We start from the raw sequence: 25572 nt of genomic DNA on the forward strand, positions 1-25572 counted from the left end.
ATTGTGGGAAACAATTACAATTTCAAAAAACTCACCATGCCTCTTACTAAATACCTTGGAATGTCTACTTTCTAAAAAGGGGTAATTTGGGGGTTATTTGTACTGTCCTGGCTTATTAGGGTCTCAGTACATCAGGTGTGATACATTTTCAATGACTGGCACCATAGCTTGTAGACTCTATAACCTACACAAAGACCAAATAATATATATATATATATATATATATATATATATATACTTACTTGGCTTAGTTTTACCAAAGATATATAGCAGTATAACTTTTGGCCACAATTTATGAAGAAAAATTACTAATTTTGCAAAATTTTAAAACCGAAACGAAGAAAAAATTTTTTTTCTCAAAATTTTCGGTATTTTTTCATTTATAGCGCAAAAAATAGAAAACCCAATGATGATTAAATACCCCCAAAAGAAAGCTCTATTTGTGTGAAAAAAAGGATGAAAACTTCATATGGGTAAAGTGTTGCATGACTAATGAATAATTGTCATTCAAAATGTGAGAGCACTAAAAGCTGAAAATTGGTCTGGTTAGGAAGGGGGTTTGAGTGCCCAGTGGGTAAGTGGTTAAAGAGGTAGTAAAGCGCCACTTTTCTTTATTTCTGACCTGCAAAAATAAAGGCATAATGTGCTAGTATGCATCGCTTACTAGAACATTATGTGAAACTTGCCTGCAAACAGAGCCCTCGTTGTTGGCCGCATCCATCTTCACCCATCTTCCTTTCGGGTCTGCGGACTCCGGCTGTGTCACTGGCCGGAGCCATGTGACGTCACTCCCCCGAATGCACGCGGGAGCCACTGGTCATGGCACAGGGCTCTGAAGAATCCGCAGGGGTGGCCATTCCTTCAGAGCACATGCACCAATGACGTCATCAGCTGCATGTACAGTAAATATTTCCTAAATGGTGCACGTTTAGGAAATATTTACAGTACCCATAGGCAAGCCTTTTTATAGGCTTACCTATAGCTACAAACAATAGGTGGAAGTTTATTTCCACTTTAAGGATACCTTGTTTGAACATATTTTCATGTTTAAAAACCATGTTTTTAAAGAGTAACTCCACTTTTGTGGTGAAAAAAAATAGCAAATAAGGAAAAATTAAGATAGCGCATGAAATTGCAACACAAGTCCTATTGTAATTGAATGTTATTAAAAATCACCTTTCCTTTTCAATCTGCAGTGCTGTAATTTTCTGAAAATGCAATGCAATATGGCTACCTGGAGCTGTTCTGTACACAGATGGTGTACAGAACGCCCCCCCAGAAACATAATTTTCTGCTTGTGTTATTGGCTCACCAATTTTCCCAGAAGTCTGCACTAGGATACAAATAAGATTTCAGGCATCCCGGGCAACAAAAATGTAATTTTTGGTGAGATACTTCCAATAGGAAATATTGGTTAAATGATTGCAGCCCCTGCAGCTTTCTTCATTAGAGCCCTGCAGGTGCACAGCTTACTGATAATTATGAAACCACTCCCATTAGACTCACTGTCTCACATGGATACAGAAAAAAACTCAGGGATTTCTTCAGAATAACAAAAGGTAGGAATCAGCAAAGAAGTTTGTTAAAATCCTTGGAATGTACATCACCGAGAGGGGAATGTTTTTTTACTCAACAAAAATGGAGTTATGCTTTAAGTGATATAGTACACATTTCAGAGAATACTTTTATTTATTTATTTTTGCTTATTGTAAAACTTTTTAAAAGCGGATTCAGCATTAGTAACTTTTTCTCTCCAATACCCTGATATAAAAGAAATGATATAGCAACTTCCATAGAGAATAAAGTTGTGTAGGAAAGCTGTATATTTTAGAGTGAAAATTAACACACTCCCAAACATTTTTGTTTTCTCTGGAGAAGACTTATGTGGACCGCAGCACAGTGGCTAAATGGTTAGCACTACCACCTAGGGCGCAGCCACGGCTGCTGGTTTCCCTACGCTACACTGGGCTGGGGCGCTCACTGACTCTCTGCTGGCCAATCCGATAAAAGCAGCTGCCGTGGCAGACGCTCGCTATGGGGGGTGCGAAGGAGGTCATCAGCAGCTCGGCATGTGAGGAGGGTGACACCGAGTTGGCTCCTGGGAGTCTGAGGACAGCTGAGCTGAGCTGGCGGAGGAGGAGGAGGCAAGCAGGGCCCTGAGATTGGGGGTTGGGGGGTGGTAGCACTCAAATCCCCAGCCACATGCTAGCGATTTGGATTTTCAAAATACCTGCCTTCGGGTTCCTAGATCAGTGGGGGGCGGAGTGGTGCCCCTGAATAGAGGATCCACACCTTTGCCAGCAGAATCAGTCCTTGTCATAGACAGGAAGGAGACTACCTTGCTAGGACTGCTGGTAACCACTGACCTGCTTAGCAGGTACACACTTCAGGAGGAAACCTTACCTCCTTTGTGCTGAACTGCTCCATTAGCTCCACATTCCAGCTCCGCCCCCGACTCCGGCTTCTTTATTTCAAACTGCTCCTGACACATTGCCCCCCACCTGTCACACTGTCCCCCACCTGACACACTACCTCCCCCACCTGTCACACTACCTTCCCCACCTGTCACACTGCCCCCCACCTGTCACACTGCCCCCCCACCTATCACAGTGTCCCCCAACTGACAAAATGTCCCTCACATGTCACACTACCTCCCCCACCTGTCACACTGCCGCCACCTGTCACACTGCCCCCCCACCTGTCTCACTTCCCCCACCTGTTACAGTGCTCTCCCATCTGTCACACTGCCCCCCACCTGTCACACCCCCCCACCTGTCACAATCTCCCCACGTGTCACACTGCCCCACCTGTTACAGTGCTCTCCCACCTGTTACACTGCTCCCCCACCTGTCAAATCTCCCCCACCTGTCACACTGTCCTCCCTACCTTTCACTCTGCTCCCCCTACCTGCCACACTCCCCCCCCCTCACCTGTTACACTCCCCCTGTTACCTGTCACAACCCCCTATCTGTCACACTCCCACTTGTCACACTGCTCTCCACCTGTCATACCCCCCCCCCATCTGTCACACTGGCCCTCCACCTGTCACACTGCTCCCCCACCTGTCACAAGGCCTCCCCAACTGACACACTGGCCCCCTACCTGTTACACTGGCCCCCCACCTGACACACTGCCCATCTCCTGGCACAATGGTCTCCTGTTACAATAGTGGGTGTGCAGGAGGATGGTGTGGGGAAGGGGATGCAGAATGGACCTGGGGGGTGCCAAAATGAACAAAAATCCTTGCATCTCCCTCACTTCCTCCCAGCAACCCAATCCGTCTCCACATGGAGCTAACGTTGGCAATAAGATGAGAAATCATCCCTGTTTGGGCTGCATTTGCCAATATGGGTAGCCTAGGGCGCAAAATAGTCTAGCACCGGTCCTGCCTGCGTGGGTTTTCCCCGGATACTCCAGTTTTCTCGCACGCTCAAAGACATGCTCGTGGGTTAATTGGTTCCTGTCTAAATTAGCCCTAGTATATGTGTACAGTATGTATGAATGTGAGTTAGAAACCTTAGATTGTAAACTCCTTGAGGGCAGGGACTGATTAGAATGTATAATAAGTATGTAAAGTGCTGCGTAAATTGACAGCACTATATAAATACCTGTAATAAATAAATACATTGTTCGATTTTTTTTCGTTCAGCATCGTTGGACAAATCTACCACTGTGCCTATTGCATTAGTATTATATGACTAGCTTTGTATCCATTCGTTTTGAATATATAGAGTAAGCACACCCCATATCCAATATGCTTTAGCATTGCATTTGCCTTCTGCGGTAGGAGGTTCTTGAGAAAGGGGGTTATTACATCAGAGAAATCCTGGAAAAAATGCTAGGGGAGGATTTTCCAAAAAGAGGAGTTATTACATCCCCGAAACGTTGGTTTTTCCTCCTCCTCTTTTCACCAGGGTCTGGTTCAGCTTTCCTTTTCATTACACTATCAATGGTACTGAATTCCTGTGTTTCTGAACATCAGCACTTATACCTTTTAGGTGTAGCTCATTGCACCCATATGCATGCATGTTTTTGCTATGATTCAATCTTGGAGTGAATATCTTTGTTGCATTATGCTTGTTATTTGATAATATACTTGGTTAGCCTAATACAAATTTATTGCTAAAGCAGTTTGGCTATTTGGTGTGCTGTAAATATTCAGAACTATTGTAATAACAGATACACTATGGAGAAGTTTAAGCACCCTAAATAATAATAAATTGTTGGTTGCCGAATGGTGTAGCTAAGAGTGATGTGCAGACCTTTATTGCTAATTGCAACAGCTTTAGATCCATTGTCATGTTTTTTTTTCTGTGTACCTACTGGAGATATGTACCCTCATTTACTGTTTCAGTGACACCTGGTGTATTTTTAGGAGCGTTTGTTCTTATTTTTCATTTTCTGGGGAGTGCCGACTGGTTGCTTAGGTCTACCGGTGGGACGGGAGAGCCTGAGAAAGCATCAGGAAGCTGATTGCTTTTTCAAGAGAGCCGACTGCTGGCTTTAAAATGGTACCAGGATGATGCCTGCAGTTGCAGGCATCATCCCGCTATAACCTCTTTAAGTCTAACGACATAAGGGTACGTCACTGGTCGGCAAGTGGTTAATGGTGAGTCTTTCTTCATGTTCTCGGTGATCAACGTTGTTGCAAAGGCGACAACCTGATTCTACGTAGCAGCTTCTAATGCAGGGTTTTCCAAACTTTTTAAACCAAGGGCTAGTTTACTGTCCTGTCCTTCAGACTTTAGGGGGCTGGACTGTGGCCATTGGGAGTAGAAACGATCCCAACATCAGTGAGGAAAAAAATTATGCCCGCTTCAGTGGGAGTAATGGTGTCCCATCATTGGTGTCAGTGTGAGAAATTATGGCCCATAATTGGTGTCAGTGGGAAGAATCATGCCCCCTCGTTGTTGTCATTGGGATGAATTGTTCCACATCATTGGTGTCATTGGGCCCCTTTGTTGGTGTAATTGGGAGACATTTTTTCCCATCTTTGGCGTCATTGGGAGGAATTGTGCCCCGTCATTCGGAGGAACAGTGCCCCATCATTGTTATCATCAGGAGAAATTGTGTATCTTCATTGGTGTCAGTGGGAGGATTAGGCCTCATTGTTGGTATCAGTGCATGAAACAGTTCACCAAGGGCTGGATAAAAGCAAGCAAAGGGCCGCACCTTGCACTTGAGCCGCAGTTTGGAGACCACTGCTCTAAAAAAAGCCATAGTCATATGCAGTTCTGCATGTAGAACTAAATTGGAGGAACAGTGTTAGCGTTGGAGAAACATGCTTTTGGGGAGGAAGGGAGGCGCCACCAAGGGAAGCACAAAGAGAGCAGCCTTAAAGGAAGACATCTGCTGGCAATTATAGCTATGTGCCTAACATCAGTCTAACCATAGCAGATATTTACTTCTTTACAATAGGAAGGTTAGGGGGATTCTGGAGAACAGACCACATACTCATCTACTGTATCTTTGCTTCATTAAACTCTACCAGTTTCCATAGTTTCACCTTTTTGTGGTACTTTCTATGCTTTGGTATTACAAAATACATGATCGTTTTTTTCTATCTTATAATTGTTAATCATTGTGACACCATGCCATATTTTGCTTATTTTAAAATAAAATATTTAATTTCTATAAATGATGGGTCTTGAAAAGCATCAGTATTATTTTTATGCCTAAAAACTGGTTATATAAACTACACTTTATTAAGTATTTAGACTTTGTTTAAAAAAAATACTGAAACAGTAATGCATAATTTATCCCTCTCTTTAAGGTATTTGCCAGATTTCATCAGTGGTGACTTTGATTCTCTACAGCCGTTGGTGAAGGAATTCTATACTGAAAAGGTACTGTGCGTTCCCTCAATTTATCTGCTTTCACAAAATAGTCCAAAGCAATCATTCTGTAAAGCCACATTTGTCATAGTTCAGTGGTATATTTGATTTTATTCAGAGAGATACAGTGTACTTAGATCTTTTCTCACAGTTATGTTCTTCTTTAACCACTTTAATACTGGAGACTTTCACCTCCTTCCTATCCAGGCCAATTTTCAGCTTTCAGCGCTGTCACACTGTGAATGCCAATTACTCAGGCATGCAACACCGTGCCCAAATGAACTTTTTTTATTATTTTTTGAGACATATAGAACTTTATTTTGGTGATATTTAATTTTTGCTCTATAAACAAAAAAGTTGAAAAAAAAGAAAAAAACCCTTTTTTCTGTTATAAAATGTTGCAAATAAATAGGCTTTTTTCATACATTTGTGACAAAATTTGTTCTGCTCCATTTCTTTAGCAAAAATAACCAAAATAAGTGTATATTATTTCATGTGTGTGAACGTTATAGAGTCTACAAATTATGGTATAAATATTTGAAAATGGAAAGTCCTATCTCACAATTAATAATTTGTTTCATTTTTTTTTAACTTTTTTATTTTTTAACTTTTTTTATTTTTATTTTTTTTTACATGCTGTGACCAGAGCAGTACAGTGTCACCATAGTGACACTGTACTGCTCTGGGGGTGGTAATCCCTTTTTTTTTCCCCACTGATAGCTTATTTTGCTTATTACAGTGATGATCTCATCACTGCTATAAGCAATCATTTTTTGTGAATGGCATCCAATTATGTGCCATTGTATACTTGTGTGATAGTTGGTATTGGCCACAGCTATAACATGGTACTGTGACCAATCATGGAGATCACAATAGTACACATGAATGGCTATGAATGACAAGTACTATTGACATGTAATCGCTGTGATTGGTCACAGTGATCATATGGTACCGGAGCCGACCCGGTGCAATGATCAGTCTTCAGGTGACAGCAGACAGATCATGCCACTCTGTGCACCCTTGGGTGCGCATGAGGTGCGTGAGTGGGAGGCTGTTATGTGACATCCTCCAAGGATAATAGTGCTCCCACCCAACCCCCTTGGGCACATATGAGGTGCCTGAGTGGGAGGCTGTCATATGACATCCTCCCATGATAATAGTGCTCCCACCCAACTGTAATTTTATAATAGCTTAGACAGGAGGTAGTAAATAATAAATGCAAAAACAAAAAAAAGTAATACATTGCTTATTACAGTTCCTTGATATGGTCACTCATTAATTTTCTTTATTATGCTTTCTTTTTTTTTCTTTTACCTGGGTATTTGTCCAGTAAGTTACTTCATAGGGTGGCTATGCTAAATCCCTTATTCTATCTGTGGATGAGCAACAGGACTACCTTTGGACAGCCTTAATGCACAAGTCCTATTTTTCAGTTAGCAAATAATAGTTTGAGTGACAATAAATACTTTTTAGATGATGATTGTCCATATGTACCTTCAAAAGAACATAATATTTTATATTTGCTTGTAAAAGTCTAAATGATAAGAACAATATATAACAAGACAACATTGAAAATGTATTATAAAATAATTGCCCTAGGCACATACTCAAGCGCTCACAAAATATTGGTGTGTCACAAAATAAAGGCCAGCTGTGTGAAAGCTTGAAGTAGCAGTGAATTGGTGGCAGTAGATAAGCAGCTGTCAAGGGGAAGACATGATTTAAATACAGTAAATTTCTATGCAGTATAAACTGGATAAAAAATATCAATGAAGGCATAACTAGTGATCCTCAGTTCCAGGTGATTCAGATCAGGGAAAGATCCAAAGAAAGGTGCACATAAATAGCCAGGGTGCAGGATCAATAAAAGTGTCAAAGTTTATTAAAACATCACTGGAAGACCTACATAAAAGTCTCTGGGAAGCACTTCAGAGGTGGAAATTGTAAAGCTGTGAACAGCAGACACAAACCAGGGACCGCTGAGCTGAATGGGGATATGCCGCACCGCTGTGGATCAAGAATCTATCAGCATGTGCACTGAGCCCTCTGCCAATCGATCAATGCTGCAAACTAAGAGAGCACTGGAGTTGGACTCACAGGGGCTCAGGACAGCAAGGAGAGCGTGGGATCCACTCAACAGCAGTGTAAGATGTAGGACCACTGGGCCAGGAGATAGAATACCAGATCTCCTGGGGTAAAGACCGCTGTAAGTGTGTGAGGCTCTCACGGATGTCTGTACCCCTGGAGGTCAGGTATTCCATCTCCTGTCCCAGCGTTCCTACATCTCACACTGCTGTAGAGTGGATCCCCCATTCTTCTTGCTTTCCTGATTCCCTGTGAGTCCAACTCCAGTGCTCTCTAAAGCTGGCTATACACTATACAAAAAATCATTCAAACTCATTTTCAAGTTACAAACACTCGGGCCGTAAGAGCAGACGATTTTGCCATTATGTAATGACCGATAAATCATTCAATGGACATGAAAAAATAAGTTTTTTCACATATACCTACTGTAAACAGTTTGGACGACATTTGTTTGCAGCATTGATCGATCGGCATAGGTCTCAGTGCACATGCTAACAGCTTCTTGATCCACAGCAGTGCGGCATACAGTGGCGGCTGGTGAAGTTTTAAGATGGGGGGGCGCAAGACCCCGCCCTTCTATTTGACCCCTACCATTTCTCAGAAGCCCCACCCATTATAGACTCCACCCATTTTGTCCCCTGTATTTTGCTTGCGTGAACAAATTCTCCAAATATATCACATATTAAGGCAGGGGTCTTCAAACTACGGCCCTCCAGTTGTTCAGGAACTCCAATTCCCATCATGCTTAGTCATGTATGTGAATGTCAGATTTTTACAATGCCTCATGGGATGTGTAGTTCCGCAACAGGTGGAGGGCCGTAGTTTGAGAATGCCTGTATTAAGAGGTCCACTAGTATATCCCATAATAGGGAGCAGGGGCCCTATTATGGGATATACTGTGAGAGACACCCTATTATGGGATACACTGACTGAGAGTGGCACAAACCCCACAGTACAGACCCCCTAACACAAACCCCACAGTACAGACCGACTAGCATAAACCCCACAGTACAGGCCCCCTAGCACAAACCCCACAGTACAGACCCCCTAGCACTAATCCCACAGTACAGACCCCCTAGCACTAATCCCACAGTACAGGCCCCCTTTCAATGCAGTGACAAGCGTACAGGCCCCCTTTCAATGTAGTGACCAGCGTACAGGCCCCCTTTCAATGTAGTGACCAGTATACATGTACCCTTTCAATGTAGTGACCAGCGTACAGGCCCCCTTTCAATGCAGTGACCAGCGTACAGGCCCCCTTTCAATGTAGTGACCAGTGTACAGGCCCCTTTCAATGTAGTGACCAGCGTACAGGCCCCCTTTCAATGTAGTGACCAGCGTACAGGCCCCCTTTCAATGTAGTGACCAGCGTACAGGCCCCCTTTCTCCGGTCACCTCGCGTCAGACGGTCAGCTTCTTCCGGCGGCCGGTGCGAGACTGCTTCAGGCGGCTGGAACCAGTGGAGTCTGTCCGACTCCTCATGCGGCTCCCCTCTCTCTGTGACGGCGGGCGAGAAGGACGTGACGCCCCCACGTGTCACGTGACCAAAGGACCGTCCCGGGATGTCCTCCTGTGATTGGTCCAGGCTGGAGTCACCATTCAGCTCAGCGGTCCCTAGTTTGTGTCTGCTGTTTACAGCTCTACAATTTCCACCTCTGAAGTGCTTCCCAGAGACTGTTATGTAAGTCTTCCAGTGATGTTTTCATAAACTTTTATTGATTCTGTGCCCTGGCTATTTGTGTGCCACGAAAATGTATTAACAATAATAAAAAAAAAAAAAAGATTGCATTAGAAAAACAAAACTATGAGACCTGGTTATTGAACATTTCTTTAAATACAGGTGTTCCTTTTAGTAAAACAAAACGAACCTAAACTACACCGTGGTAAACATGGCCCTGTTCGAACTTTTTTGAGACGTGTTGCTGCCATTCATTTCAAAATTACCTTATTTTTTCCCCAGAATGGTACATTTTCTCAGTTTAAACATTTGAAATGTTTTTTGTTTTCCATCATAAATAAAACATGGGTTTATAGGATTTTCAAACTGTTGCATTCTGTTTTTATTTAGATTTTACACAGCGTCCTAACTTTTTTGGAATTGGGGTCTATAAATCTGTTAAGCTTCATGCACACTAGCAGTTTCTAAACTTAAGTTTAGGAGCTTTTGACTTGTTTTGTCAAAGCTCTAAGGGCCCTTTCACCCGGGCTTTCAGATCAGGCCTGCCTGAAAAAGTTTTTTTCAGGCGGACCTGATCGGATGCTCCATGCACTCCTATGGAGCAGCGGAATGTCAGCGGTAACACGTCCGCAGACACCTGATGATCCTGTCCATGAAATCCAGATGGATGGAAACACTATTTTCCTTCCGTCTGGAGGATAGGATCGGATGAAAACAGACAGGCTGTCCGTTTTCATCCGATCTCCCATGGAGGACAGCGGGGATCTGACTGGTCTGTCTCTGCAAAGTAAGCGGAGACGGAGCTGTCATCCCCCTGCTCAGTGGAGATCGGCAGATCGATCCCAGCTGAGCAAAAAGGAGTCCGCTGGGCGGAAAGCCCGTGTGAAAGGACCCCTAAACTCAACTCCATAAAATCTTTTGTGCCCATGTACACATAGGTTTTTAGCAGAGTTTAGGAGCTGCTGCCGTTAGGTGAGCTTCAACCTCCCTCTCCTGAATGCAAAAGAATCACGTTCAGGATAGGAACATTTTGACAGCTGGCCGCATGAAAACGCAAAACACAGCAAACATTTTCCCGTGGCCGGGGTAAATGTAGGCAGGGTGTATATGAAGCCTTAGAGTGTATTTTCTTCATTTAGAATCCTCTTTCTTGTAAATTCTCTGTGCAATATAAAACAACCTTTGAGATTTTATTTTGTGAATATAGAAGAACACTTGCTCAGATTTTGCCTTACATGGAAAAAGTGGACAAAAATATCTCTGTGTAGCCTACAGCAAACAGTCAAATTTTAGATTTCATGCGCATGGGGTCACTGTCACTGACTTCTACCCATACTGGAATTATCATTGCTACAAGATTATTCACACTTTACCAGATGTGCTGCATCAGCCAGAGATTAAAAGGTCCCAGAGCAGAACAGAATAAATAACTGGGCGAATGGACTACAAAAGATAATTGGTTTAGCAATTTCAATTCAATGATCACTATTAATAAGCATCTCTGTCAGCCAGGATGTTCCCTTGGTACATCATATGCACATATTACCTCACTGTGTTGATCATTTCTGAACATTGACTACAATTTTGATTCTAAGATTTCATAATATGCATACCCATTAGGAAAAATACATAGCATATTTAAATTTATATATATACATGTTAAGGACATTATAGTTTAGTGATTTTGTACATATAAATTGACTGTCAGTGTTTTATTCTTGTATTTTTTTTTCTATTTTTTTTATTTTAGGTTTTCATACATTATACTTACAATCTATTTAGACTTAGAAACGAAAAGGTTATTGACATAGATGTTGCACTACTTTTCTGAGTCTTCCTTGCGACATGAATGCAATAGACTGCAGTGGTAAAATCACAAAAATCTCAAGGACTTTGTTTCTTTGTCTTCTTTTTTGTGACTTTGCCTGCACCTCCAGAGGGTTTTGTAAGTTCAATAATATGTGTCACACTCTGTTTTGTTATGATTTGCTTAAGCAAAAGTCGCAAAACATCAAAGTCACATGAAAGGCGCATTGAAGTCACATCAAGTTGCAAGCAAGGTATAATGCAAATTTACACTGAAGCAGTGTGAATTGAGCCTTAGAGCTATTTGAATAACCACTTTCCGCAAACCGACGTACCTGTATGTTGGCTTTAACCACTTACCGACCGCCGCAAGTACATTTACTGCGGCAGTCAGCCCCGTACAGGCAAAGTGACGTAGTACTACGTCGCTGGCCTGTGAGCCTCTAGGGGGCGAGCGCGGCCAGCGACCGGCGGACCCGATGTCCGTCGGTCACTCGCGATCTCCCGGTGGAGAGGGAGAAAGGCAGGCGGCTGATGTAAACAAAGCCGCCTGTCATTCTCCCTGGTGTAACTGCAGAGATCATACGATCCTGCTATGTAGGATCGTATGTCTCTGTGGTTACATCACTAGCCACACCCCTTTACAGTAAGAAGCACGCCCCTAGGGACATACTTAACCCCTTGATCACTAATAAAGTTAACTCCTTCCCTGCCAGTGTAATTTTTACAGTATATATATATATATATATATATATATATGTATAGCACTGATTATTGTAGTAATGTCACCGCCACTTCATATTGATCACTAATGGGGTTATTGACCTTTGCTCCGCAGGAGTAGCTAGGCAACAAAATTTGTTAATATCAAAGCTTTTAGCATATCCCACCCCTAGGGGGTGGTCCCCTCAGTCAATACCTCCCTGCTTCCTGCATTCCCAACTCAGTTTCTAATGCCTAGCTTAGGAGTAGCAAGGCTGTTTCTGTGCTGGGGCTCTCAGTCTCAGCCTCTATTCTCTTTTTGATTTTATTTTGAGTTTTTTTCTCTTTCTTTTACTTAGCTGTTGTTTTTCAGCATTAGTTAGCTTCTTCGGATGAAGATGATCATGCAGAGCTGGGTCTCGGACTGGCCACCCTGGATCCCAGGGTTCAGGGCCAGGGGCTTCCTAGCCTGCCATCGAGCGTTCAGCTCAGGTTTCCCTGGCATATTGAACGACCCATCCCTGTTCGCTGCAGGGATCCTATCTGTGAGGTGGCTACCTCACTGGACGCCATTGCGGTTTCGCACCGCAGTTCCTCTGCGTCCTGGCTGCGACACTGCCTGTCCTCAGTGCAGCGGTTTGGTCGCTGGAGAAGGCTCCCCACGCCATCCGGACTGGTAAGTGTAAATCTATGTGGGGACCTGTCTATTGGGTGTCAGTCTGGGACTGTGTGACCCTGCATGTCTGTGTAAATGCTGAGCTCCCTGTCAGATTCCTGTGTGGAATAGCTGCCTGTCTGTGGGCTGCGAGGGGGGGGGGGGCTCTCCCGCTCTGCTGTGTGAATGCATGATGCAGTCTGGGCCTGGACATGCGGTGCGGCGATCGCTACTGCGGCCCGCCATTTTTTTGCGGAAATTTTATGGTGCCCGGTCCTGTGTGGTATGGCGCGGCGTTTTGCCGCCAAACGCCGCCATTTTGGCGGCGATCGATCAGGCCACATGTCGGCGCCATTTTCTCTTTGCCTAAGGAATCCTCAGCCGAGCGGCCATGTTTGTGTAGCCTTGCATAGGCTTTATAGGGCTTTATAGGGCGGTCAGTCATTGCATCATTTCCTTTTGCTCTGGGACAGCGATCGGTGGCAGCAGCCTGTGTGATCTCTCCAGTGTTCTTATCCCTGTGGGGGTCGGTGTATTCAGTAGGGTGCGGTGGGCTACGCTCGCCGCGGTCTTAAAGGGGCAGTACTCCTTTTTTTCTACTTTTGCTGGGGCATGGATTCTCAGGATTGCAAGTTTCTTCCCACCTTGGTGGGGGGCCAAGGGGCTGCTGCATCCCCCGAGGGGGCTGATCTATTGTGGCGAACTTGGCTGCTCAGGTGCAGATGCTGGTGGCTGATCGATCCACCAAACGGCCCAGAGTGTCTATTTCCTCTGATTCAGAGGGCGATGGGGCTGCTATGGCTGGAGTGCCATTCTCAGGGTCTCACTCATCTCTAGACCTTGTTGGGTCTGAGGGGGAGGCTGAGGTAGAAGGGGTTGATAATTCTCCCCCTGGCTCGTCTGAAGAGCTTGCACTCATGGATGAGTTGGTTGCTTCTATCAAGCAAACGCTGCATTTGCAGGATGAACCATGTCCTCCTGCTTTGATGTCCTCTTATGGGACGCAAAGGAAACGCAAAACGTCGCAGGTTTTTCCTTGCTCTGCGGAATTTCAGCGCGCGGTTGATGAGCAATGGCGCAATTTAAAGAAACCTTTTGCTGTGCCGAGTAGGTTCAAACTGCGTTATCCATTTACACCCACCACTGATGAGCGTTGGTGTGTGCCGCCTCAGATGGATCACGCTGTGGCGGTTTTGAATAAATCCACTGCGATCCCTGCTGAGGATACCCCGGTGTTCCGGGACCCTACGGACAGGAGATTGGAGTCTCTGGCCCGTCATGCTTATACGGTTGCTGGTTCTATGCTGAAGCCTATTTTTGCTTCCATTATGGCAGCCCAGGCTATTGCGGATTGGACGCAGGTGCTCAGGCGCACCCTGGTGGCTGACTCTGCCTCGCCGACAACTTTGGCTATGGTGGATCAAATTCATCAGGGTGTCATGTATTTGTGTGATGCGGACTTAGATTTAGTCCCTTTGGCTGCGCGTCTTTCAAGTGTGGCGGTATTGAACCGTCGCTTGATATGGCTGAAATGTTGGTCTGTTGACCAATCTTCTCGCAAGACTTTGGCTAATTTGCCCTACGCGGGATCTCGCCTTTTTGGCGAATCTTTGGATACTCTGATAAAGGGAATTTCTGGGGGTAAGAGCACTCTCTTGCCCCAATCTCACAAGAATAAGTTTGTTCGTGGTAAGAAGACTACCTCGTTTAGGCCCTCTCAAGGGTCCTTTCGTGCCTTTCGGTCGCACTATAAGGGCAAACCCTTCAAAGGCCAAGGCTCCCAGAAGAAGCCGTGGACAGGTAAGCAGAAGTCCGGCCAGTCCGGGTCCGCTGCCCATAACAATGCGGCCTGAAGGGACGCCCTCACCCAGTTCTGGGGTGGGGGGACGTTTGCTCGGTTTTCTTCAACCCTGGCTGGACCGCATTCGGGACAGGTGGGTTCAGGAAATCGTTCGATCTGGATACAAGATCGAGTTTCTCTCTCGGTCGGCGAGCAGATTTTTCCCCTCAAACCTTCAGCTATCTCCGGAGCGCTTGCAGGATCTGCACCTGGCGGTGCGGGACCTGCGGGCCCAGGGAGTGGTGGTTCCGGTGCCTCATCGGGACAGATTTTGGGGGTTCTATTCCAATCTGTTCACTGTGCCCAGAAAGGAGGGCAAGGTACGTCCGATTCTGGACTTGAAAGCTCTGAACCACTTTGTGGGGGTTCGCAAGTTCCGCATGGAATCCCTGCGCTCAGTGGTGGCTGCCCTGGTTCCGGGGGAATTCATGGCCTCCATCGATTTGAAGGATGCGTACCTTCACATCCCCATTTTCGAGGGTCACCAGAGGTACCTTCGATTCGCCATTGCGGAGGATCATTACCAATTCGTGGTGTTACCTTACGGTCTCGCTTCGGCTCCACGGGTTTTCACCAAGGTGCTTGCGCCGGTTCTGGCTTTATTGAGAGCCCAGGGCATTTCTGTCCTGGGGTATCTGGACGATATCCTGATTCGGTCTACGACCAGTCAGGGCCTGGTGAACGACCTGTCCATCACGATGCAGACTCTGCAGGAGTTCGGGTGGACGATAAATTTTCCAAAGTCAACTCTGTGTCCGTCGGTTCGTCTTCCCTACCTGGGGATGATCCTGGACTCTGTTCAAGCGAAGGTCTTCCTGCCGGACGACAAGCTCCGGACGCTTCAGGACGAAGTCAAGTCCCTCAGGGACAATCAGTACTCGTACCTCCGGACGTGTATGAGGTGTCTGGGATTGATGGTCTCGGCATTCGAGGCGATCCCTTTTGCCCAGTTTCACACGCGGGGTCTCCAAGCGGAGATTCTGGCCGAGTGGGACGGGCGACCGCAATCTCTGGATCTACGGATCTCCTTGGGTCATCATACCAGAAGGGATCTTCTGTGGTGGCTCCGGTCCCCGGCGGTGTCGGGGGGCAAGTCTTTTCGCCCTTTCTCGTGGACGGTGATCACCACGGATGCCAGCCTGTCGGGCTGGGGTGGTGTTCTGGGCGTTCTGTCCGCCCAGGGAACTTGGTCGGAGGAGGAATCCTCCCTTCCGATCAACATTCTGGAATTGCGAGCGATAGCTCTCTGCCTTCTGCTTTGGACAGGCAGGCTACAGGGCCGTCCGGTTCGGGTGCAGACGGACAATGCCACAGCGGTGGCTTACATCAACCACCAAGGGGGCACCAGGAGTGCCCGCGCGGCTCGGGAAGTGGCCGACATTCTGTCTTGGGCCGAGACACACGTCCCGGCGATAACGGCAGTTCACATTCCGGGGGTGAACTGGCAGGCGGACTATCTGAGTCGCCAGACCCTGGACCAGGGAGAATGGTCCCTTCACCCGGATGTCTTTCAGTTGTTGTGCGCAAAGTGGGGTTCACCAGATGTGGACCTGTTCGCGTCTCGTCTAAACTACAAGGTGGAAAGGTTCGTGGCAAGGTCGCGCGATCCTCGGGCAGACGCATCAGACACGTTAGTGGCGCCCTGGCATTAGTATCGTCTGATGTATGCCTTTCCACCGATTCAGCTGCTTTCCAGGTTCCTTCGCAGGTTGGCCGCGGAACCGCACACGGTGATTCTGGTGGCGCCAGACTGGCCTTGCCGGTCTTGGTACGCAGACCTCGTGAATCTGGCGGTTGACGCTCCGTGGCGTCTGCCTCTTCGAGAAGATCTCCTGTCTCATGGGCCGATATTCCATCCTGCTTTACAGTCGCTGGCTTTGACGGCCTGGCTGTTGAAAGCCAGGTGTTGAAGGATAGGGGTCTCTCCCCTGAGGTCATTCCCACTTTGATCAAGGCTAGAAAAGCCTCTTTGGGGAAGATTTACTATCGTACTTGGAAGGCGTATTTTACCTGGTGTGAGTCCAGGGGGTATTCTCCTCGCTCATATTCGGTATCGAGAGTGTTGACTTTCCTTCAAACGGGCGTGGACCAGCGTTTGGCGTTGGCCACGATTAAGGGTCAGATTTCTGCGCTGGCCGTTCTCTTTCAACGCCCTGTGGCGTCTAACTCTTTGGTTAGCACCTTTGTTCAAGGGGTGCGACACCTGGTCCCTCCTAGGAGGGAGCCTTTGCCTCCATGGGACTTGTACCTTGTTCTGTCCGTGTTGCAACATGCTCCTTTTGAAAAGATAAGGGAGATCTCGTTGCCTCTGTTTTCCAAGAAGGTTGCGTTTTTGGTGGCGATCACTTCGGCTCGCAGAGTGTCGGAGCTTTGTCCTGCAGCTCTCCATATTTAGTGATTCACTTGGATAAGGTGGTCTTGCGACCTAACCCGTCTTTTCTTCCGAAGAGGATCTCGAAATTTCACCTCAATGAGGACATTGTCTTGCCTTCGCTTTGCGCAAGGCCAAAACATCCGAAGGAGGTGGCTTTACATTCCTTGGATGTTGTTAGGGCGATCAGGGTTTACCTGTCGTCGACTAAATCCTTTCGCAAGTCGGATTCCCTATTCGTCCTTCCTGAAGGACCTCAGAAGGGCATGGCGGCGTCGGCTTCTACCATCGCCAAATGGATCAGACAGACCATTGAGCAGGCCTATGCTTTGAAGGGAAAGGTTCCTCCCGTACCTGTGAAGGCGCACTCTACTAGATCTCTGAGTACGTCTTGTCCTGTCATCATCGGGCTTCTGTGGCCCAGGTGTGTAAGGCGGCGACTTGGTCGTCCGTTCACACCTTCTCCAAATTCTACAAGGTGGATGTTCAGGCATCGGCGGATGCTTCCTTTGGCCGCAAAGTTCTTAGTGCGGCAGTGCCTTAGGGTCCCTTGTTTTGGGTCCTTGGCTGTTGGGATGTCTTTATCCCTAGGTTACTTGTTTTCCTGGGTTGTTGCTCCTGTTGAGCACGTTTTTGTCCTATTGCCCAGTTGGTTTTCTTACTTTGGTAAGGTTCCTTTTTACCTGATGTGGGTACTGCGTTGCTTTAGGCACGGCTGCGTTTTTTCCCACCCCTCATGTCTACACTGCTATGGGACGTCCCCATTAGTGATGAATATGAAGTGGCGGCGACTGTCGGAGGACGTAAAAGAAAACGGAATGTTTGTAAAATCTTACCTGTAAAATTATTTTTCTCTGAGTCCTCCGACAGTCGCCGCCCCCGCCCCTCTTTTGGGGTTTGTTTGTGTACTCTACTGCTATGCTACTGAAACTGAGTTGGGAATGCAGGAAGCAGGGAGGTATTGACTGAGGGGACCACCCCCTAGGGGTGGGATATGCTAAAAGTTTGATATTAACAAATTTTGTTGCCTAGCTACTCCTGCGGAGCAAAGGTCAATAACCCCATTAGTGATGAATATGAAGTGGCGGCGACTGTCGGAGGACTCAGAGAAAGGAATTTTACAGGTAAGATTTTACAAAAATTCTGTTTTTTTCAAAATTGTTGGTCTTTTTATGTTTATAGCTCTAAGATTAAAAAAATGCAGTGATGATAAAAAAAACACCAAAACAAAGCTCTATTGGTGATAAAAAAAAGGACATACATTTTATTTGGGTACAGCATTGCATGACCATGCAACTGTCATTTAAAGGAACACAGTGCTATATTGCAAAAATGGCCTGGTCATGAAGGGGGGGGGGTGTAAATCTTCTGATTTTACTTTGAACTGGTCTTGGTATTTACACAAGTCATACACTGTGGGGGGAATTTATCAGAACTGGAGCAGCTGCGCATGGAAACCAAACAACTTCTATCTTCAGCTTTTTCAGGTAAGCTTCGAAAAGGAAACATAGAAGCTGATTAGTTGCCATGCACAGCTGGTTCAGTTCTGATATATTCCCCTATGAATTTGCATGTTTAATAAGTAGAGACATGCAACCGGGTTGCTGATAGCAGCAAGGAGAAAAAACATGTTTTACTAGGTGATGGATGTTTGGATATCATCCAGAATTACATTGACAGAGTAAAAGTTTTGGGTGGAGAGACTTTTCCAGTCTCACAACTCTGTTAAATGACAAATGTTTTTACAACTGCATTTGGAAAATCCTATCTCCCAGTTTTTCGAAGTGTGACACAGTATGAGAACAAATTTAAATGGACATGCTTGTGCAGCTTTGGAATTCACATCATAGGTTTAAATCAATTCAATGGAAGGAAGCTAAAATATGAAACATAGAATTATTTAGGTTTGTGAATAAGGCAACAGAGAAGCCATGCCAAATGATGACTGTTGAACTGAGCCTTAGAAAAATGTCAAGCACTTGACCAATATATTATTCCATCCTTGCATGATTAGTTTATGATTTCAAGTTATGATCAGCTCTAAAAGAAAGGGTCCATGGTTATTCTCTTTCAATGTATAGCAGTGGTCTCCAAGCTTGTGGGCCAAATGCTGCTTTTTGCCTTTTCATCCCACTGATACCAACAAGGAGGCACTATTCCTCCTACTGATACCAAAAAAGTGGCACTATTCTTCTCCCAATACCAGTGATGGGACACTATTTTTCCGCCTACTGACCAGAAAGTGTCAGGTCTCACACTACAGACAGGTCATACATTAACCTGTGCAAAGCTCTGCCACATACCTGCAGGCTTCTACCCCCCCTCCCTCCCACCGCCTTTTGCAGCTCTCTCTGGCTCACCCCTCACATTGGGAGACCCAAGCGACCAGCTGGCGCGTCTGCCAAACAAAGTTGAGATCGGCTCTCATAGGCATTCCGCTAAAGTAACCCGGAAGCGATGACCTTCTCCCTGGAGAAGAGACGCCTGAGAGGAGACATGATAGCAATTTATAAATACCTCAATGGTGATCTCAGCATAGAAAAAAAGCTATTCAGTCGCAAGGATTGCATGAGGACTCGAGGGCCTACAATGTGATTAGAGGAGAAGCGTTTTGACCTCAGGCAATACAGGGGGTTCTTTACTGTTAGGGCTACAAGAGTGTGGAATTCTCTACCACAAGAGGTAGTTTCTGCGGGGAGTATGGCTACTTTCAAAAGACTCTTGGATGTACATCTCAAGGATCAGAACATTAAGGGTTATGAGAGATGATTACGGCCACGCGCGCCTACACAGGTTGAACTGGATGGACTATTGTCTTTATTCAACCTCAACTACTATGTAACCTGACATCACTTCCGGGTTTACCTGGATGTCGACAGCGCCATTTTCAAAAAATCAAAAGCAAAACAGATCTTGGTGTTTTGAAAGCTTTTAGAGGCAGAGGAGGAATTTGGGGTCTAATAGACCCCAGATCTCTCCATAAAGAGTACCTGTCACATGCCTATAGCTGTCACAAGGATGTTTTCATGCCTTGTGACAGCAATTAAAGTGATAAATAAATTAAAGTAACAGTGTAAAAATACAAAAAATTGAATAAATAATGATTTAAAAAAAGATTTAACAAGTCCCCTTCCCCTGGTGCTCACGCACAAAGGTAAATACGTGCTTTGGTCCTGCACGCACGTCCCACACATGCAAGATATCACCACGAACTTCATATTATGGGCAGTAAGTCTAGCACTAGACCACCTCTGTGAATCCAATGTGGTAACCTGTAAAGACTTTTAAAGTATTGTCTATGAATAATAATATTTTCATCGTTGGTCGCCGTTGCACTTTTAAAGTAGTATATGTTTGGTATCTATTTACTCAGCGCAACATCCTTTATATTTTACAAAAAAATGGGTTATGTATTGTTTTTTGCATTAAAATTCGAAAATCTGTATTTTCTTCCCAAAACATTGCGTTTAATACCGTGTGACATCAAAAATTGCAAAACCCGGAACTCGTTCACCATGCTAAGGATTCACAATCGAAATATCAGAAAATCTGGGCATGTTGGCACCATTTTTTGACAACAGCTGAATACACCAAAGTCATGAACTAGCCTTAACAGGCTTCAATTTGCTTGACACACACTGATGAAGGAGGATGGGGTTCGCACATCCCCTATATCCCCACTCTGGAAAATAACCGTCCTTGCTGTTTGTTCTGCTCTTTATCCATACATATCCCCTCCCTGCCCCCTCATCCGACACATCCTTTCCTAGCTTTATTTCTATTTCCCATTCTGCCCCCCTTTCTCTCTCTTTCTCCATTGTAGGTATAATTTTTCAATCTACACACAAATCACCACAACACATTGACATTGCTTACACTAACCTCTACAAGTTTTAGCCCCCTTGTGTTCACCCTTTTTATTTACACTCATGAGCCACCCTGACTATTTAGGATATGGAAATATGTACCTGAAACCCTATAAGCACATAGAAAGATGACTGCTATTATAAGGAAAGTTAACACAATGACCTAACAGGCCAATCATATCAGTTACAATTTAATAAGGTCTTACTCTGTTATATATTCAAGAGGCCCCATCAATTTCCTCAGGACATTCACTATACAGGTCCCTCTCAAAAGATTTGCATATTGTGATAAAGTTCATTATTTTCTGTAATGTACTGATAAACATTAGACTTTCATATATTTTAGATTCATTACACACAACTGAAGTAGTGCAAGCCTTTTATTGTTTTAATATTGATGATTTTGGCATACAGCTCATGAAAACCCAAAATTCCTATGTCAAAAAATTAGCATATCATGAAAAGGTTCTCTAAACGAGCTATTAACCTAATCATCTGAATCAACTAATTAACTCTAAACACCTGCAAAAGATTCCTGAGGCTTTTAAAAACTCTTAGCCTGGTTCATTACTCAAAACCGCAATCATGGGTAAGACTGCTGACCTGACTGCTGTCCAGAAGGCCATCATTGACACCCTCAAGCAAGAGGGTAAGACACAGAAAGAAATTTCTGAACGAATAGGCTGTTCCCAGAGTGCTGTATCAAGGCACCTCTGTGGGAAGTCTGTGGGAAGGAAAAAGTGTGGCAGAAAACGCTGCACAACGAGAAGAGGTGACCGGACCCTGAGGAAGACTGGGGAGAAGGAAATGCCAAAATGCCTAAAGTCCAGTGTCAAGTACCCACAGTCAGTGATGGTCTGGGGTGCCATGTCAGCTGCTGGTGTTGGTCCACTGTGTTTTATCAAGGGCAGGGTCAATGCAGCTAGCTATCAGGAGATTTTGGAGCACTTCATGCTTCCATCTGCTGAAAAGCTTTATGGAGATGAAGATTTCATTTTTCAGCACGACCTGGCACCTGCTCACAGTGCCAAAACCACTGGTAAATGGTTTACTGACCATGGTATTACTGTGCTCAATTGGCCTGCCAACTCTCCTGACCTGAACCCCATAGAGAATCTGTGGGATGTTGTGAAGAGAAAGTTGAGAGACGCAAGACCCAACACTCTGGATGAGCTCAAGGCCGCTATCGAAGCATCCTGGGCCTCCATAACACCTCAGCAGTGCCACAGACTGATTGCCTCCATGCCACGCCGCATTTAAGCAGTCATTTCTGCAAAAGGATTCCCGACCAAGTATTGAGTGCATAACTGAACATCATTTTTTGAAGGTTGACTTTTTTTGTATTAAAAACACTTTTCTTTTATTGGTCGGATGAAATATGCTAATTTTTTGAGATAGGAATTTTTGGTTTTCATGAGCTGTATGCCAAAATCATCAATATTAAAACAATAAAAGGCTTGCACTACTTCAGTTGTGTGTAATGAATCTAAAATATATGAAAGTCTAATGTTTATCAGTACATAATGAACTTTATCACAACATGCTAATTTTTTGAGAGGGACCTGTACAGTATAAAAGTCATGAGCTGGCCCAAGTGAAAGTATGCGTTTAACCAAACATGACTCCTCAGTAAGAATTTGTGTATGACTGTTTTATTCAAATTTTGGGAGCATACACTACTCCTTGATTGCACCTTTTGTTAGGATTATTATATTTATCTTCAATCATATGATATTGTTTGCAACTTCTGTTATGCATACTTGTTTCCAATAAAGCCCTTTTTCTCTTTCGTTCATTGATGGACACAGCTCCTGATCTTCCTAACCATTGGGTTATACTGCCCCCTACAGGAGTAGGACACTAGGCAGAAAAATAGTCTGGCTACGATTATGGGCAGTCCTAGGGGGTATACTCCCTCTCTCTGCTATAGGTACTCAGTTTTTTTCTGCCTAGTCAGGAGTAAGGACCTGGTTCCTTGCTTAGATCTATTTTTTTCTGCTGTTTTTTTTTTTTCATGTGAGATCTTCAATCAACTGCCCGACTGGGTGATAGGCTGGATAATCTAGATCCAGAGGTAACCCCAGTCTGGCCATCAAGCGCGCACAGACCTCAGCTCCACGCTAGGTCAGCCGCGACATAGCCCCACCGGACGGGGGCTGGCCTGTGAGTTAAATGCCCCGCAAAGTCACATACGACCAGATTACAGCCCAAGTCACAGCGTTTCTCCTGGCTGACAGGCCTCCCATTTTGATGGAGAGGAGGTTCTGTCTGGAGCAGTGTCCGCCTGGTTCCTGGTATGGTAAATAACTGTCCCACCTCTCCTCCTGGAGGGTTTTGGGTGGACGAGTGCACCTCCATGAGACAGTCTGACCCTCGGTTTCCCCTCCTTCCTGTTCGGCGACCCCCTCATCGGTCTGGTGGTCCCCGTGGGCCATCTCGCCCCCCCCATCCGTCCGACCTTCACTATGCTGGGGCTGTGGGGTAATTTGGTCCACCTCCTGGGGTAGGGTCAGGGTGCTGTGCTGGCAATGGGGGCGGGGGTGCGCCGATGGTGACCGGCTGTGTGGGGGGGGTCTGTACCTGGTGGGGGCTCCTGCCAGGACCCCCATTCCTGTATGTGCCATTTTCTGTGGCCTAGGGATCCCTCCTGGTTCCCTGGGAGCCTCGTGGTGCTGCCATTTTTTCGTAGCCTGTGTGCTCAATGCACACGTTTGTGTAGTTTGGCGGCCATTTTCCGGTGGTTTGTCGTTGAAAATAGCAGGGACCATGACAGTGGAGCCCTCTGGGTGGTGATTTTCGGTGGTGGGAGCCCCTCGTCATCCCCTGGTGCTGACTCCTGGATCTATTAAATTCGTGATTGCCGCACATGGGTGCAGATTATCCTGGTAGTTGAAGGTGCCTGTTTTTGCTGGGTGGTGAGTCTAATGGGGTCCTCTCCCTCTCTGCTGAGGATCGATTGGTGCTCTGTTACTGGGGACCGGTGGTGCTGCCAGAGCGGTGGGGGTGTCCCTTTGCAGTGTTTTTACACCTTTTTTTGTGGGATCCCCCCTATTGACTCATGGAGTCCTTGGAGCACATCTCCCACCTGATCCCCTCTCAGAGTCTGCGGGGCCCTCCGGGTCTCAACCATCCATTGATGCACTGACGGGGGTCCTGGAGTCCTTTGTGTCCTGGGTGGAGGTAGTTTTTGGGCAACGGCTAGCAAAAAGTGGCCCCTGCCTTCCCCTGCCTCATCTGTCTCCTCAGATCCTGAATCTGATTTGGCCACGGTGGACGTGGGTCACGCTGCTGGGTCTGCGACCACACGTCCTGAGTTTTCACATTATTATTCCTCCACTCCTGTAGCCTCCTGAGACCTTAAAGATGGAGGATGCAGCTGAAGCTGCAACTTAAGCGTCGGTTCCCTTTGGCACTCACAAGCCATCCAGAGCGGCAAAGGTGTTTCCTTTCCCCTCCTATTTTGACAGAATTGTCACTAAAGAGTGAGAATGACCAAAACGTCCCCTTGTGGCCCCTAAGCGATTTGCTATGTAGTAGCCCTATGAGGAGTTCCTTCTTAAAAAGTGGACTGTTCCTCCAGTGGTGGACCCTCCGGTTTTTAGATTGAACAAGGCAACCATGATTCCTTTTGAAGAGTCTCAAGCCTTTAAGGACCCCGGCTGACAGGAAGACATAGGCTGTTGGCCACAGTATGTACACTGTGGCTGGTATTCACCATTGCCATGGTGTTGCAAACTCTGACAGAGTGGGCTAAGCTTTTACACCGTGACTTGGAGGGGGAGCAGCTCCCCCCTGCCTTTGAGCTGGCAGATCAGTTGGTCCAGGGCCTGCAGTGTATCTGCAACGCCTGTTTGGATGCGGCTCCCCTAGTTGCTAGGCTCTCTGTTTCGGGAATGGTCTTTTTGCGTATTTTTTTGCTCAAATGCTGGTCTGCGGACCAGACTTTCAAAAAGGCCTTGACTGAGCTTCCTTTACAAGAAGATCAACTGTTTAGGAGCTACCCTGGATGACATCATTAAGGGTCTCACAGGGGGGAAGAGTACCTTTCTTCCGCAGATTAGAAAGGGCGAGGACACTTATCGTAGACGTGGCCCATCTTTCTCGGCTCATAAGAAGTTTTTTCGTCCCTCAGGGGCGACTGACATGGGATCAGAGCCCTTCAGGACCTCCTCTGTTGGACCCAAGTGAACTTGGTCTGGCAAGTTGAGAACGGGCTTCTCCAGACCTGTGGACAAGGCTCCTTCAGCATGAAGTTGCGCCCTAACCTGTATTGGAGGTGGGGGGACATCTTCGCTGGTTTCCGGACCCGTGGACTTCCTCTGTACAAGACAAGTGGGTCTACGAAGTCATACTGTCCGGCTACAAGATCGAATTTCATTCGTACCCTCCGGAAAGGTTCTTTCCTTCCAACTTGTGCCTGTCCTCGGACTGCTTACTGGGTCTTTTTGGGGGGTGCAAAACCTGTTACTTCAAGGATGATTGTCCCGGTTCTGACATTGGAACGTTTTCAGGGATTTTATTCAAACCTGTTTACAGTTTCCAGGGAGGAAGGCAAGGTGCATTCAATTCTGGACTTCAAGGCGCTGACCTGCTTTGTACGGGTGCAGAAGTTCAGAATGGAGTCCATTCGCACGGTGGTGGCTTTCCATGCATCAGAGGGGTTTTCTTGCTTCTTTCGACATCAAGGACGTTTACCTTCACATTCCAATATGTGCCAGTCACCAGTGCTTCCTCT

At 45.9% G+C, this 25572-nt stretch overlaps 1 protein-coding gene across 1 annotated transcript in view; it reads left to right on the forward strand.

Moving 5' to 3' along the window:
• Positions 1-25572, forward strand: part of TPK1 (thiamin pyrophosphokinase 1) — an 846565-nt gene that overhangs the window by 321914 nt on the left and 499079 nt on the right. The window contains exon 5 of the mRNA XM_082257543.1: positions 5774-5846. Within this exon, the coding sequence (XP_082113669.1) occupies positions 5774-5846 (73 nt within the window). The remainder of the gene's footprint in view (positions 1-5773; positions 5847-25572) is intronic.

This window comes from Pelophylax lessonae (assembly GCF_965119305.1).
Source record: "Pelophylax lessonae genome assembly, chromosome: 5".
NCBI lineage: Eukaryota > Metazoa > Chordata > Amphibia > Anura > Ranidae > Pelophylax > Pelophylax lessonae.